Source organism: Zingiber officinale, chromosome 1B (assembly GCF_018446385.1).
Source record: "Zingiber officinale cultivar Zhangliang chromosome 1B, Zo_v1.1, whole genome shotgun sequence".
Lineage (NCBI taxonomy): Eukaryota > Viridiplantae > Streptophyta > Magnoliopsida > Zingiberales > Zingiberaceae > Zingiber > Zingiber officinale.
In genome coordinates, this window is record NC_055986.1 from 16,224,017 (window position 1) to 16,241,470 (window position 17,454).

Genomic DNA, 17,454 nt, shown 5'->3' on the forward strand with positions numbered 1-17,454 from the left:
CCATTTCACCCATCCTGCTTATATTCTATAAGACGTCTCTCTCAATCCCTCCATCATTTTGTAAAAATGATCCTAAATATTTAAATCTCTCAGGTTCAGCAACTCGTCCTCTCCTATCTTAACAATTGTTTCATTACTTCTAATATTGTTATATTTAAATTCCATATACTTTGTCTTTAATCTACTAAGCTTAAAACCTTTCACTTCTAGTGTTTACCTCCAAGATTCTAGCTTAGCATTTACTCCTTCACGTGTCTCATCTACCAAAATAATATCACACAACATACACCACAGTACTTGAATGTCTAGTTCATCCATAATTAGTGTAAAAAGATAGGGACTTAGGGCTGATCCCTGATGTAACCCTATCTTTATTGGAAATGCTTCAGTTACTCCGCCTGAAGTCTTTACTCTGGTCGTTACATCCTCATACATATCCTTAATTAGTTCAATATATGTTACGCTAACACCTCTCTTTTCTAAAATTCTCTATATAATTTCTCTTGGGACTCTATCATAACCTTTTTCTAAGTCAATGAATACCATATGTAGATCTTGTTTTTGCTCCCGATATTTTTCAATTAATTGTCTAAGGAGATGTATAGCTTCTATTGTTGTCCTTCCAGGCATGAACCCAAATTGATTTTCTGTCACGTCTCCTTCCTTAATCTTTTTTCTATTACTTTTTCCCAAAGTTTCATACTATGACTCATTAGTTTAATACCCCTATAGTTTGCACAATTTTGTATGTCTCCCTTGTTCTTATATAAGGGAACTAGAGTACTTATCCTCCATTGATCAGGCATTCTTTTCGTTTTCAATATTATATTAAATAATTTTGTAAGTCATTCAATACCTTGTTTCCCTAAGCACTTCCATACCTCTATCGGAATATCATCTGGTCCAACGACTTTTCCATTGTGCATCTCATTTAAAGTTTGTTTTACTTCTGAAGTTTGAATTCTACGATAAAAATTAAAATTTCTATGATCATTTGACCTAATTAAATTATCTAAGTTAAGTTGGTCACCTAAACCTTCATTAAAAAGTTGATGAAAATACCTCTTCCACCGCTCTTTTATTTCTCCATCATTTACTAATACCCTATTACATTCATTTTTAATACATTTTATTTGGCTAAGATCTCTTGTTTTCCTTTCTCTCACTTTAGCTATTCTATAAATATCTCTTTCCCCTTCTTTTGTATCCAATTTTTGATATAACCGTTCAAAAATTTCATTTTTTGCTTCACTCACTACTTTCTTAGCTTCTTTCTTGGCTATTGTATATTTTTTTAAGTTTTCCTCGTTCTTACAAATATATAATTCCTTATAAGCTATTCGTTTTTCCTTCACTTTCTCTTGTACTTTCTTATTCCACCACCAAGATTCTTTACTTAGTGGTGCATGTCCCTTTGACTCACCAAGTACACTCTTAGCTACTATTTTCAACTTGGATACCATCTTATCTCATGTTGTATTAGAGTCATCGTATATTTCACCTAATGCTTGTACTTCTACCTTCTCCTTAAATATATTTTGTTTCCCATCCTTTAACTTCCACCACTTAATTTTAAGAATTGTATATATTTTCTTTCTATTGATACTATGTTTGAGGCATATATCCAACACTACTATCCTATGTTGGGTAGTTAAGCTTTCTCCTGGGATGACTTTGCAATCTTTACAAATCTTTCTATCATTCTTCCTAATCATAAGTCAATTTGCGATTTATTATTCCCACTTTTGAATGTGACTAAGTGTTCTTCTCTTTTTTTAAAAATCCTGAGATGGTTTTGCCAAGATTCATATATATATAGAGAGAGAGAGAGAGACGTAATTCCCTATTTCTCTTCCTGTATATTCTGTCCTCTGAATTCTCCTCTAGGTCTTAATTCATTAGTGAAATTAATAGCACGAAATATCCAAGAATCTGATTGTATGAAAGAAATGCAGTTCAGCCACCACTAGATCATAATATATACGCATGTTCAATAGGTGCCAAGGGAATAAAGGTACATCATGCAGAAAGTTCACAGGTGAGCAGCAGACCTAAATCATCATCGCCAGAGGGAGTACCAACTTTTTCCAGAAGGTGATACAAGTCTCTCTCATTAAAACCTGGAGGAGGTGAATAGTTCTCACAAACAGCGAATGCCTCTGCAATGTAAATAAATAATGTTAAGAACCTTATGTGGTAATTAAAAAGAAATTTGCAAAAGAATGCGCTAATGTTTCTTTTATTTAAAAAATCTTAAGTCCGTAGGAACAAATGTAGGGTATCCTTCAGTCTTCATAGTTAATTTTGATGTACTCGTTCAACTTCTTAAGAACTTTCTGCTTCAAACATACTATTAAACCATGTCAAGTTCAGTTTGTTTGAGTGCATAAACCTAACTGGAGAAACAAGCCTGCATTGTACTGACTGAGAAGAAACCTGCTGCTACATCGTGTCCATATATTCATGCAACCGGATCAATATTTCAACATCATTTAAGAGATGAAATAGATAAGAAATTTGCTAACATTCCTTTAACAGAAATAATGATTGGCGTTATCTTTGATTTGCTTGGCAATTATTTCCACATGAAATAATATGTAGCCAGCATGGTAACCAGCATATGAAATAATATAAACATGTAGCATTTTACTTATAGAATCTGTTCCAAATAGCTATTGACTTCAAATTACTGGCTATACAATGAGCACATGGAAAAAGGTAATTCAAAAGTGACAAACTAGCTTACCTATGCTTGAGTTACGACTACTTTTGGGCTTTGCAAATGTAACCTGGGAAAAGAATAATTTCAACTGCAAAAAGGGTTAAAATTGCAACAGTAAGCAGATTGAGAGAGAGAGAGAGAGAGAGAGAAATGATTAGGCATGAACCAATTATAAGGAGCATCCTACTTGGCAATACAGAAGGCTTGTATCTTTACCCCGGAATATTTTTGCAATGAACTTTCCACCTACTCGAAGTACATGAGTAACAATTGTTAGTGCCTACAGACAAAAAAATGGATCACAGATTAGCATATAATATAAGAAAACAAACCAACAGACAAACTTCAAAGTAAATTATTAACTCGGTGAATAGAACAAATCTGGAGTCAGATTAAGAACACTGAAACAGAACTGGAGGTTGTGCTTCTATAACTATAGTGCATTGCTTTGACCATAGTTTAAACTTCAATGTTTTCACAACATTTCATGGTCAAAACATACTAACTCAAGAATTAGCAAAGAAGATTTGATTTGAACCAAGGTTCTAAATATTTACAGCATTTATGAATGTAGAGCAGCCTTAGACAATGGCATTCAAAGAAATGAAAATTCCAAGCAAACATTCACTTTCCTGAACAATCTCTGATGATCTTTGTCATGACTCTCTTATTTAGGTATAATAAATATGATTCAGAATAATGCAAATATTTGGACAAACGCACTTACTGCCAATATAAGTTGACTCTGAACAAACTCATCCATATCATGAAGGCCAGTAACTGCAATAAATTTAGCGATAATCTTATGTAAAACATCAAAAATTCTAAAGATTGGCATTCACCAAAAGTGAAAATGCGAATATATAATCATTCTTACCATCTGGAGCACCATCACAGACAACCAAGTCGGCTTTGCACCCATCAAAATGTCTGATTACCTGACAGGTTCATTCTAGTTAGTTAAATATACAAATTGTTCATTGTATCTACCCCATATGGGGATTTTGAATATAAAAGGAGACTGCATCTAGTAGGCCCTACAAGGAAAGCTAGTCATATATGAAGATTAAAAAAACAAATGAAAAAAACAAAACAAGTAAATATGATTAAGATAAGGGAAAAGTCAATAATGTGATTGTGATCACATATTTTAAGCAATAGAAAACACAGAAAATAGCCACCTAAAAATTTTCCAACACCATTACAAGTTTATTAACATAATGATGGAGGGATAAGATCTTCAGTAAATCCAAATATTTGTTTAAAATTTGTTTTAAATGGGGTTGAAGTTCATCGGGTTTAAAATTTGTTTTAGGAGTTCACAAATCCAGGTTAGCAATTTCATCAGTGATTGCTTTGACTTGGCATTATGCCAGGTCACCACCACATCATCAAGTTACGACATAACAGAGAAAATTCAAATAGGTGATATATTTGATACTAATTTCTAAATATTGTATAGAATTGAACAATAACAATCAAACTTTTTCCCACTAGATGGGGTTATGAATCCTTCTATGCCATTGAGCTCTATCTCCTACTATATCATTATCTATATTTAAATAAATTTTATCTTGTTTTTATTGTTGCTAACCAAGTCTTTTTTGGTCTTCTTCTTCCTCGTTTGATATACATGTTTATCATCGTTTCACATCACCTAACTAGAGTATTTATTGGTCATCTAAGTACATGTCCGTGGCATCTTAAATATATCTCTCGGAGTTTTTCCTCAATAGATGTAACTCCGACTTTCTCTCTAATACTCTCATTTCTTATTTTGTCCATCCTCGTATGTCCACACTGTTAGAACCCCAAGGTTGTTTTGGTGTGATCAACAAGTTAAATTAGGTCCTGTGTGTTTTTAACCTTGTGTCTAAGTGTGCAGGAGCTTAGGAGCACAGCTAGTCGAGCGGAAGACACAGCTAGCGAGAAGGACGACACGTGGTGCGTCCGAGGGACGAGGCACTGCGGAAGAGTACACCGGCGGACGAGAAAGAAACGTGCGGTGGTTCCGAGGGACGAAAAGCCGGAGCGGAAGACTGCTCGAGGAGCAAGAAACACAGCTAACGAGAAGGTCGGCACGGGATGCGGCCGAGGGACGAAGACTGCGGACGAGTACGCTGGCAGACGAGAAGGAAGCACACGGCGATTCCGAGGGACGAGAAGCCGGAGCGGAAGCCTGCTCGAGAAAACCGGAAATTGGGTTCGGGTGAGCCCTATTCCAGATGGCAGAGATCACCCAAGCGAGCGAAAGACTCGGCCTGAGGCAAACGGAGCCGGAGCAGAAGACCTGAGCTGGAAAAAGTCAACGGGGTTGACTTTTCCCTCCGGGGCGCTCGGAACCCTTCCGGGTGCCCGAAGTTGACTTTTTGACCAGAACGCGTCAATCGCGATCTGAACGTTGGGGGATAAAGTTTTATCCCCCCAGGGCGCTCGGAACCCCTTCAGGGCGCCCCGACCAAAGCTATAAATACAGCCTTGATCCATAAACTTTTCAACAATTCCAAACAATTCATTTCAGACACTTGTGCGCTTCTTTTTAGAGTTAAGCTTCTGTTTTTTTTGTACGTCAACACTGTAAGAGACTTCTCTGCCTAGAGGAGATTTGTTAGTACGCTTTTCATCTGCCTTGGATTAACAACCTCCCCGGTTGTAACCAAGTAAATTGTGAGCCTCGTCCTTTCTGTTTTATTTACTTACTCTTTATATGCAAGTGTTAGTTTAAGAAGTCGAAAAGGATTGTGCTTTTTGTTTTTGCAGGCTATTCAACCCCCCTTCTAGTCGGCCACCGCGATCCAACAAGTAGTATCAGAGCGAAGGCGCTTCAGGAGGACTAACCGTCAATCGAAGCAAAGATAATGGCTGGACCAAGTATCTACCCGTCGAAATTCGAAGGGGATTTCGCTACTTGGAAAAAGCGAATGCAGGTATTTTTTACAACAGATGAGTTAATTCTAATAATGGAATTTGGTTTTGTAACTCCAGAGGGCAAAGAAAAATACCAATGAACGAAAAAGAAGGAAGCCGACTACGTGGCGAACAGAAAAGCAGAATACCATCTGCTAAGCGTTCTTCCACCACAAGAAGTCACCGAATCGGCAACTACAACTCCGCGAAAGAATTTTGGGAGAAGTTCCTCGAGCTGCACGAAGGGACGTCCGAAGCCAAGCTCGCTAGACGAGATCTACTTCGCAATCAGCTCACCAGCCTGCAACTTGGGGAAGACGAGACAGTTGCACATCTGCACTCGAGAATTAAAGAAATCGTCACCGAACTTTCGAATCTCTGAGAAAAGGTAAGTAACCGAGATTCACTCAGGTACGCGTTAAATTCTTTCCCGAGAAATTCAAAATGGGTGTCACTAGTAGGTGTCTTTTACATTTCGAAACACTTAGAAAAAATTTCATTAGAAGAATTCTTTTCTACATTTGAAGTGCACGAATCAAGATGTGCAGGTACGAAGGAGCCCAAGAACAACGTCGCCCTCAAAGCATCAAGAGACGAACCTGAGTCGGAGTCTTCTCTCGACGACGAGGAAATGGTAATGATGGTAAGACGATTTAAGAATCTTTGTAAATCTAGGAAATCTAACCATCCGCAGGGGAAAAAGAAAAGGATCATCCGCTGCTACTACTGCGACGAAGAAGGGCACGTCAAGGACAACTGCCCCAAGCTAAAGAACAAGAACAAGGATAAAGGTAAGAAACCTGTCCAAAAGCGCAAGGCCCTAAAGGCGACATGGGACGATACGTCGTCCGAATCGGAAGTCGAGGCATTCTCCGGGCTTGCACTAATGGCGAGTCATCAAGACGACGACTGCAATTCAAGCTCTTCCGAAATGAGCATCGAGAGCATCGCTGAAGGGGGAGCTACGTCGGAAGAAAGCAACACTTCAGGGGGAGACACAGACAACGAGATCGACAAGGTAAGTCAGGTACGATCTCTTCCTCCCGATAAACTCTTTAAATTTGTTAAATTGTTAACAAAAGATTGCTGCAAATTAGAAAAAGAAAATAAAAGTTTAAAAGTAATGCTAGCTAAATCTTGCCCTCTAGAAGATTTAGACAAATCAAAATTAGAAAATGAAAAATTGAAATCAGAAAATAAAAATCTGAAAATTCAAGTAGATAACTTGAAAAACCGTGCATGCTCATCTAATACAAATTTTAGAAGATTTAATAATTTAAATAGGTATTTTCGATATCATAAGGGACAGATTAGAAATATTTCAAAGAAATATGTCCTTAAGAAAGTTTTAGTCAATCCAGTAGGCTGGAACCTATATTGGGTTCCAAAGTCCTGTCTGACTTGAACTTGAATTAATCAGATTTAGAGCTTTCAGCGAGAAAATTAGACATTAAAATTTCTTTATGAGGCTTTGTCTAAGGAAACGGTTGTTGCTCCAATAACCAAGAAGGCCTAGTGTCTCGCCATGACTTGGAAGCCAAAATATTGAAATAAAATATTTAATTAACTTTCTGATAAAAGCATTAAGATGGAAACTTAATAATGCTTTCAAAAGTTTTTAGACATTTTTTTAAAATTTTCAAAAAATTTTCTTAGAAATTTTTATTGCATAAAACTTTTACATGAAAGTTAAAAGTTTTTTGTAAATTTCTGCTTAAAATCTTTACTTAAAAAAATTTTCAAAATTTTTTAAGTCAAATTTTTTTTTAAAAATTCTCTTACATAAAGCTTTACTTAGAAATTTTTTTAAAAAATTTTCTTACCTAAAAAGTTTTAATTAAAGATTGTTTAACTTAGAATATTTTTTGCCTAAGTTAAAAAAAATTCTTCTGAAAATTATAAAATGTTTCGAAAATTTTTTTTTGGTTAGAAATTTTTTTTTCAAAAATATATTTTGCAAATTCTCTAACTTAGAACTTATTCAACTTAGAATTTTTTAAGAAAGTTAGAAATTTTTTTAACCTTAGATTTTTTAGGAACCCCATTTTTTTGTGATCAAAAGGGGAAAAGGAAAAGTATAAGTTTAGGAGGAGGTATACTGGGGAGGTAGACCAAAATTTAACTTTTCTATCTTTTTTCACATTATTGCAAAAATAGTTAGTTTATTTTTTTATGACTATTTACCCTATCTTAACTTGGGTTGCTCACATCAAAAAGGAGGAGATTGTTGGAACCCCAAGGTTGTTTTGGTGTGATCAACAAGTTAAGTTAGATCCTGTGTGTTTTTAACCTTGTGTCTAAGGACGGCACGTGGTGCGTCCGAGAGACGAGGCGCTGCGGAAGAGTACACCGGCGGACGAGAAGGAAGCGTGCGGTGGCTCCAAGTGACGAGAAGCCGAAGCGGAAGACTGCTCAAGGAGCAAGAGATATAGCTAGCGAGAAGATCGGCACGGGGTGCGACCAAGGGACGAAGACTGCGGATGAGTACGTTGGCGGACGAGAAGGAAGCACGTGGCGATTCCAAGGAACGAGAAGCCGGAGCGAAAGCCTGCTCGAGAAGACCGGAAGTTGGGTTCGGGTGAGCCCTATTCCGGATGGCAGAGATCACCCAAGCAAGCGGAAGACTCGATCTAAGGCAAACGGAGCCGGAGCAGAAGACGCGGGCTGGAAAAGTCAATAGGGTTGACTTTTCCCTCCGGGGCGCCCGAAACTGTCCAGGGCGCCCGGAGTTGACTTTTTGACCAGAACGCGTCAATCACGATCTAAACGTTGGGGGATAAAGTTTTATCACCCCAGGGCGCCTGGAACCCCTTCAGGGCGCCCGGAACCCCTTCAGGGCGCCCTGACCAAAGTATAAATACAGTCTTGGTCCAGAAGCTTTTCAACAATTCCAAACAATTCATTTCAGACACTTGTGCGCTTCTTTTTAGAGTTAAGCTTCTGTTTTTTTTTTACGTCAACGCTGTAAGAGGCTTCTCCACCTAGAGGAGATTGGTTAGTACATTTTTCATCTGCCTTGGATTAGCAACCTCCCCGGTTGTAACCAAGTAAATTGTGAGCCTCGTCCTTTCTGTTTTATTTACTTACTCTTTATATGCAAGTTTTAGTTTAAGAAGTCGAGAAGAGTTATGCTTTTTGTTTTTGCAAGCTATTCAACCCCCCTTCTAGCCGGCCGCCGCGATCCAACACACATCCACCTTAATATCCTCATCTCTGCAACTCTCATCTTCTGCTCATGTGCTCAAGTCATAGTCCAACATTCAGCTCCATATAACATAGCAAGTCTAACTGCGATTTTATAGAACTTACCTTTAAGTTTAAGAGGTACTTTACTGTCACACAAAACACTCGACGCTCCCCTCCATTTCACACATCCTGCTTGTATTCTATGTAAGATATCTCTCTCAATTCCTCCATCATTTTGAAAAATGATCCTAAATATTTAAATTTCTCCGTTCCGGACAACTCATCCTTTCCTATCTTAACAATTGTCTCATTATTTTTAATATTGCTAAATTTAAATTTCATATCTTTAATCTACTAAGCTTAAAACATTTTCCTCCTAGTGTTTCCCGCCAAGATTATAGTTTAACATTTACTCCTTCACGTATTTCATCTATCAAAATAATATCATCTGCAAATAACATGCACCACGGTACTGTGTCTTGAATATGCACAGTGAGTTCGTCCATAATTAATGTAAAAAGATAGGGACTTAGAGTTGATCCTTGATGTAACCTATCTTTATTGGAAATGCTTCAGTTACTCCACCTGAAGTCTTTACTCTGGTCGTTACATCTGTTAGGACCCTTCGACGGCCGACTAGAGGGGGTGAATAGCCCCTGCACAAATCAAGCAAACGAAACTTTCTCGGACTTATAACTTAATTAAAATAAACACTTGCATAAAAGAATAATAAAGAAACTAAAAGGAAAGAGGCACCGAGAATTTACTTGTTTACAACCGGAGAGATTGTTAATCCAAGAAAGATAAAGCGCACTAAAAATCTCCTTCAGGCGGAGAAACCTCTTTACAGCAATGAACGCAAAGAAAGACGAAAGTAAACAGAAAAGTAAAAGCGCGCAAGTGTTGTTTGGATATTTCTAGTTGTTGTTTAGCTTTAAGAGTAGGGTTGCTTATATAGCCCTGCTCGGGGCGCCTGGAAGGGTTCCAGGCGCTCGAAGGAGGACCTTCGCAACAGATTACAATGAAACGCGATCCAGATAAAATCCGATTTTGGGCGCCCGGAAGGGTTTCGAGTGTCCGGAGTCCGAGCGCCCGGACCAGGAAAGTCAACCAAGTTGACTTTTTCAGTCCGTACCTTCCGCTCCAGTTTCACTCGCCTCGGTCCGGGTATTCTGCTTTGGTTCTTCTTGCTTGGGTGATCTCGGCCATCCGGAATAGAGCTCACCCGAACCCTACTTCCGATCTTCTCGAGCAAGCTTCCGCTCCTGGCTTCTCGTCCCTCAGAAACGTCGCGCGCCTCCTTCTCGTCCGCCCGCATACTCTTCCGCAGCACCTCGTCCCTCAGACGCACCGAGCCCGTCGGCTCTCTCCCGTGCCGTCCTTCTCACTAGTTGCGTCTTTTGCTCAATGTCCTATGATTAAATACAACAAGACCTAACGTAACTTGTTTGATCACATCAAAACAACCCTGAGATACCAACAATCTCCCCTTTTTTTATGTGAGCAACCCAAGTTAAGTTAGGGTAAACTAACATAAAGTAACAGAGATAAATTTTACAATAAAAGTGCAAAAAATTGAAAAAGGTTAAACTACCTCCCTCTAGACTTAATCTTCCCTTCTCCCCCTTTGATAAAAAAAAAATGGAGTACCAAAAGAAATCTAAGGGTAAATTTTTCAAAAAAATAGGAAAGTTTTTAGTTAAAAAAACATCTGATTTTCAACATTTTGAAAAACTTATCAAGTTTTTGAAAATTTTGAAAATAATTTTGATAGCACTTAAAAAATTGCAATAATTTTAAGAAAAAAAATTCTAAGTAAAAAAATATTTTTGATATCACCAAAAAATTATAACATCAATAATTTCCTAAGTTAAACAAATTTGCAAAAACTAATTTTGTAGAAATAATTTTGGTAAAGTAAAACTGATACTTCCAAAAAAAACTTTGAATCTTTTAAAAAATTCTAAGTTAAAAACACCGAAAAAATGTTTGTGTAACTATTAAAAGCATTATTTAATTACAATTAAATGTTTTATCAGTTAGTCAATTAAATATTTTATTTCATTAATTGGCTACCAGGTTGTGGCGAGACACTAGGCCTTCTTGATTATTGGAGCAACAACCATTTTCTAAACAAAGTCTGTTAAGGAAATTCAAACATTTAATTTTCTTGTTGAAAGCCCTAAGTCTAATTAAAGTTCAATTTAGACAAGACTTTGGAACTTAATATAGGTTTCAGCCAACTGGGTTAATTAAAAATCTTTTAAGAATATATTTTTGAGAAATTTTCATAATTTATCTCTTGTGGTAATTAAAATACCAGTTCAAATTATTATATTTCCTAATATTTTGATTTTTAACATTTAAGCATGCATGATTTTTCAAGTCTTCTACTTATATTTTCAATTCATCATTTTCCAATTTTAATTTTTCAAAATCTTCTAATAGGCAAGATTTGGTTAGAATTAATTTTAATTCTTTATTTTCTTTTTTTAATTTGCAACAATCTTTAGATAATAACTTAACAAATTTAAATAACTTATAGGGAGGAAGAGATCATACCTGACTTACCTTGTCGATCTCGTTATCCGTAGCTCCCCATGAACTGTTGCTTTCTTCCGATGTCGCTCCCCCTTCATCGATGCTCTTGATGCTCATTTCGAACGAGCTTGCTTCGTTTTCGTCGTCTTGATGACTTGCCATTAATACAAGTCCGACAACAGCTTCAACTTCTGATTCGGACGTTTCGTCCCACGTCGCCTTTAGCATCTTGTACTTGTTTGATTGGACAAGCCTCTTGTTCTTCCCTTTGTCCTTATCCTTGATCTTTAACTTAGGGCAGTTGTCTTTAACGTGCCCTTCTTAATTATAGTGGTAGCATCTGATTGTTCTTTTCTTTCTACCCTACAGATGGTTAGATTTTCTAGTTTTAAATAATTTTTTAAATTGTCTTACCATCATTACCGTTTTATCGTCGTCCAAAAAGAATTCTGAATCTCGTTCGTCCATCCTTGCCTTAAAGGCAACATTGTGCTTCGGATCTGCACATCTCGTTTCATGGACTTCAAATGTTGAAAACATTTCTTCTAAGGTGACACTTCTAAATCTTTAGAAATATAGTAAGCATCTACTAATGATGCCCACTTGGTAGATCTAGGAAATGCATTAAGCGCGTACCTTAGTAAATCTCGGTTGCTTACCTTTTCTCCGAGATTTGTGTCTGGTAATTAGTTCCTTCATTCTCAAGTGAAGGTGTGCAACGGTTTCTTCTGCTTCCAGTTTTATGTTGCTTAACTAATTCCTTAGCAGATCCCGTCTAGCGAGCTTAGTTTCGGACGTCCCTTCGTGTAGCTCAAGGAACTTCTCCTAAAGCTCCTATGTTGAGTCGTAGGCGCCGATCCAGTTGACTTCTTGTGGTGGTAGGGCACTCAGCAGATGAAACTCATGCTTTGCCGTTTGCCACGAAGTCGATCTACTCCTTCTTTGTCTACTGGTATTCTTCCTTACCTTCGGGTGCTACAAAACCGAATTTCATTCTTAAAAGTAATTCAAAGTCGGTTTTAAAGAATACCTCCATTTTCTTTTTCCAGCTCGCGAACTCCCCCTCGAACTTTAATGGGCAAATGTTTGGTTTGGCCATCTCTTGTGCTTCGTTCGGCGGTTAACCCTCTTAAAGCGTCCTTGCTCTGATACTACTGGTTAGAACCGTTCGGCGGCCGGCTAAAGGGGGTGAATAGCCATGCACAAATCAAGTAAACGAACCTTTCTCGGACTTATAACTTAATTAAAATAAACACTTGCATAAAAGAATAATAAAGAAACTAAAAGGAAAGAGGCACCAGGAATTTACTTGGTTACAACCGGGGAGATTGTTAATACAAGGAAGATAAAGCGCACTAAAAATCTCCTTCAGGCGGAGAAGCCTCTTTACAACAATAAACGCACAGAAAGACGAAGCTAAACAGAAAAGTAAAACCGCACAAGTATTGTTTGGATATTTCTAGTTGTTGTTTAGCTTTGGGAGCAGGGTTGCTTATATACCCTACTCGAGATGCCTGGAAGGGTTTCAGGCGCTTGGAGTAGGATAAAATTTTATCCCTTTCGCAACGGATCGCGGTCAAATGCGATCCAGATTAAATCTGATTCTAAGTGCTCGGAAAGTCAACCAAGTTGACTTTTTCAATCCGTACCTTCCGCTCCGGTTTCGCTCGCCTCGATCCGGGTATTCTGCTCCGGTTCTTCTTGCTTGGGTGATCTCAGCCATCCGGAATAGAGCTCACCCAAACTCAACTTCCGACCTTCTCGAGCAAGCTTCTGCTCCTGGCTTCTCGTCCCTCGGAAACGTCGCGCGTCTCCTTCTCATCCGCCTGTGTACTCTTCCGCAGCACCTCACCCCTCAGACGCACCGAGCCCGTCGGTTCTCTCCCATGTCGTCCTTCTCGCTAGCTGAATTTTTGCTCAATGTCCTGTGATCCTAAGTTCATGCACACTTAGACACAGGATTAAACACAACATGACCTAACCTAACTTATTTGATTGCATCAAAACGACCCTGGGATACCAACAACATCCTCGTACATATCCTTAATATATGTTACGCTAACACCTCTCTTTTCTAGAATTCTCCATATAATTTCTCTTGACTCTATCATAAACTTTTTCTAAGTCAATGAATATCATATGTAGATCTTGTTTTTACTCCCGATATTTTTCAATTAATTATCTAAGAAGATGTATAGCTTCTATTGTCAACCTTCCAAGCATAAACCCAAATTGATTTTCAGTCACTGTGGTCTCCTTCCTTAATCTTTTTTTATTACTTTTTCCCAAAATTTCATAGTATGATTCATTAGTTTAATACTCCTATAGTTTGCACAATTTTGTACGTCTCCCTTATTCTTATATAAGGAAACTAGAGTATTTATCCTCCATTGATCAAGCATTTTTTTCGTTTTCAATATTATGTTAAATAATTTTATAAATCATTCAATACCTTGTTTCCCCAAGCACTTTCATACCTCTATCAGAATATCATATGGTCCAACGGGTTTTCCATTGTGCATCTCATTTAGAGTTTGTTTTACTTCTGAAATTTAAATTCTATGATAAAAATTAAAATTTCTATGCTCATTTGACCTAATTAAATTGTCTAAGTTAAATTGGTCACCTAAACCTTCATTAAAAAGTTGATGAAAATACCTTTTTTACTGCTCTTTTATTTCTCCATCGTTTACTAATACCCTATTATTTTCATCTTTAATACATTGTATTTGGCTAAGATCTCTTGTTTTCTTTTCTCTCACTTTAGGTATTCTATAAATGTCTCTTTCACCTTTTTTTTATCCAATTTTTGATATAATCATTCAAAAGTTTTATTTTTTGCTTCACTCACTACTTTCTTAGCTTCTTTCTTAGCTATTGTATATTTTTTTAAGTTTTCCTCGTTCTTACAAATATATAATTCTTTATAAACTATTCGTTTTTCTTTCACTTTCTCTTATACTTTCTCATTCCACCATCAAGATTCCTTACTTAGTGGTGTATGTCCCTTTGAAAATAAAATAAAATTTTGTACTATACTTGAAATTTCATACAAATATTGTGATAGATTTATTTAGTAACTAACCTAAAGTTACAGAAGAAATGAAGTATAAAAGTCCAACTTCTAAGAACAGAAATAGATGCCAAATACAAATTAATTTTTACCATTTCTGCTGTTCGAGCATTAGTGATATCACCCTGAACTTGAATTACACCCTCAATAGGAGCCATGGGCTGCAAATCAATTGCAACAATAAGTGGAAGATCACCATCCCTACAAATAAGATGCAAGTATATAGGGAGTAAGCTATAGCAATTATCTGCATAAATGGGAAATGCTCCCTCACCTAAATTGGCTATGTATATTCAATTCTCCTTGAGGGATTGCATCTAAAATTCACTCTTCTATTACAAAATAAAGATAAATTGATGCACAAATAAATTGAGTCACATGAACGGTCAGGGAACTCAGTATAGCAACAGAAATCAATGAACATGATCTTATCCTTCATGAACAAAGATTATTTGATAAAATCGGTGTCATCCAAGTTACCTGTACATGAGTTTAACAAGGCTTTAGGCTCACCACCATATTGATTCACAGAAAAAGCCTTTACATTGAAGGCACAAAATTCACCATGTAAGTTTATATCATAAGGAAAATGTACTGCATAATGTAAATAGAATACGATACTATGTGAACATCTAGTTATTAAGCCATTCTTGGTTATTTACAACTATTGCCTCCAATCTCTACTAGCAATATGTGAACAAGTCTTACCTAGAAGCTGATGACAATTTCGCTGGGACATACAATTTGCGACTCAAGACCTACAGATAAATTAAATAAGATCTTATCACTGATCAATGATTTACAGGATTCAAAAAAGAGCCACATATTATAATGATCTTTTAATTAAAAAAAATCATTGCTAACATTTGGGAAAAAAGTTTATTGCAAATATTTTGTCCATAATAATTATGTACGTATTAAACAAACATCATCTACCACAGATGGCATATTTGGCATGGAATAGTCAAAACATTACATAAGTAGTGAAAATTTGAATATTAACAAAAACAAAATCAAAAGCAATACGAACACCTTAAGAATATACTTCAAATCACGTTTAGAATGTAAGGAGACCAAAGCATATGGTCCTGAAGTGATGATTGAATGGCTAGCAAACACAAAAAGGTTATTTCTTGGATATAGACTACTAGCTAATTAAGTAGGTAAATGTTCACATCACTTCCAAATCTTCAAACAGGATTTTACAACAAGGGTTGATTCTTCTAAAACTTCCTAGGTTTTGTTTGGAATTATATATACAAATTAGATTGTATCAAATTTCTTAAAATATTTCCACTTTTCCTTTTTTGGAAGAATATACATGGTTTTAATTTCCTGCGTCAGCAAGCATAGTGTCAGATGCGGACTTTCTCTCAGGGGAGAATTAATCCATCATAAGTACCTCTATTTCTAAAAATTAAGAGTGCTAAGGTTAATAGGTTATAGACACATACTTATTAAACAATGATTTTACAATGCAAGTTTCTAATATAATGAACTCTCTATAGAAAACACTAGTTCAGAAATAAATACACACGATTTATTCCTTGCATGCAGATTATTACAGAATAAAGTAACATCATTGATTGAAAGTAGGCACTTTATTCCACACCGTCAGAAAAAAAGAGCAGACTGAAACTGACACCGGTAAGGTAACTCTAGGAGGACATGCTAGTATCACATAGAAGGCCATAGGGAAGGCATCTAAATGGAGCTGCATCTAGAAAGTCACAACATGAATATACTGTTGGGCAAGAATGTTAGTCAAGCATCTCTCTCTGGTGCACATCAAAATCCTTGGTACATCACTTCCTTTTCTTGAAGCTCTACTTCTTCCTCTACTTCTTCCTAACTTGCATTTTTCTTCCCCTTCACTTTCTCCATCTTTCTCTTTCACTGCTTCTTTCTCTTTCTCCCTTCCAACCTTCTTTTTCTCCCGCTTCTTCCTTTTTTCCTTTTATTTCTGATCGAAGACAGTATGCACCACCTCATTTTACCAAGACATGCTGATACTAATATGTCCCAATCAACTACCAAAACGCTGGCATTAGTTGAGATTTAAAACCTTCCTAAGATTGATAAAAAAAAAAAATAAACCTACTTAGGAAATAGCGCATGAGCCAAACTACTAACTCCCGCGCATGAGCCAAACTACTAACTCCCACTTCTAGAATCCAGAGTAATTAGAAGAAGCCAGATTTTTTTTTAAAATGCCATCTTGAAAATGATTACAATGACTCGATTCATCCAAATCAAAAGAAGATTTTTACACTAATATGTAGGATCGTAGACGTGCTAGAGGGGGGTGAATAGCACGCGTTACTTTCTCGTTCGTTTCGGAAAATTCAAAGTAAATGCAGCAGAATAAAGAATGAAAAAGACAAACAACGGTAACAAGATTTTTTTTACTTGGTTCGAAGCTTGTCGCGACTCCTACTCCAAGGCCCGCGATCGTTGATCACTTTCGGTGGGCAATCACTAATAGCTCAAATAATGATTACAAGTTTGAAGTACAATTGCAATATAATAAAGTTGCCGACAATACAAAGATGAAGAAACAAGATCATCGATTGTCAGGGCAGTTAAGCGTTGTTGAATCGTTTCGCAGTAGCGCGAAGCTTAGAAGATCGTTCTGAATTCTGTTGTCAGTGTTGTATTGTAGTGCTGGCCGAGGCTCCTTTTTATAGCTTCTTCAGATACTCGAACCGGATCGGTCGACCGATCCCCAAGTTCGGTCGACCAATCCCACCTGAATCGGTCAGCCTTCCAATCCCAGTTCTGCTGCTCGGATAGAGTTTCTTCGTTCGGTCGACCAATCCCCAACTCATCTAGTCCGATCAACTCGGCTCGACCACGTCACCGCTTATCCTCGATTTGGTCGACCGATCCCCTGGTCGAACCTAGTCCACTCGCTGGAACTATGATCTATGATCTTGCTGCTTGGAGGTTCAATCAACCGATCCAGACATTAGTTCGACCAATCCCGATCGATTCTAACCTTGCACAAAGTGTTAATCTCCTGCAA

The 17,454-nt window shown here is 37.1% G+C and overlaps 1 protein-coding gene across 1 annotated transcript in view; it reads right to left on the reverse strand.

Moving 5' to 3' along the window:
• Positions 1 to 17,454, reverse strand: part of LOC122051561 (putative tRNA (cytidine(32)/guanosine(34)-2'-O)-methyltransferase) — a 29,087-nt gene that overhangs the window by 1,872 nt on the left and 9,761 nt on the right. The window contains exons 4-10 of the mRNA XM_042612756.1: positions 15,138 to 15,187; positions 14,522 to 14,630; positions 3,600 to 3,660; positions 3,450 to 3,502; positions 2,910 to 3,002; positions 2,747 to 2,810; positions 2,052 to 2,159 (exon numbers count right to left, since the gene is read on the reverse strand). Coding sequence (XP_042468690.1) covers positions 2,052 to 2,159; positions 2,747 to 2,810; positions 2,910 to 3,002; positions 3,450 to 3,502; positions 3,600 to 3,660; positions 14,522 to 14,630; positions 15,138 to 15,187 — 538 coding nt within the window. The remainder of the gene's footprint in view (positions 1 to 2,051; positions 2,160 to 2,746; positions 2,811 to 2,909; positions 3,003 to 3,449; positions 3,503 to 3,599; positions 3,661 to 14,521; positions 14,631 to 15,137; positions 15,188 to 17,454) is intronic.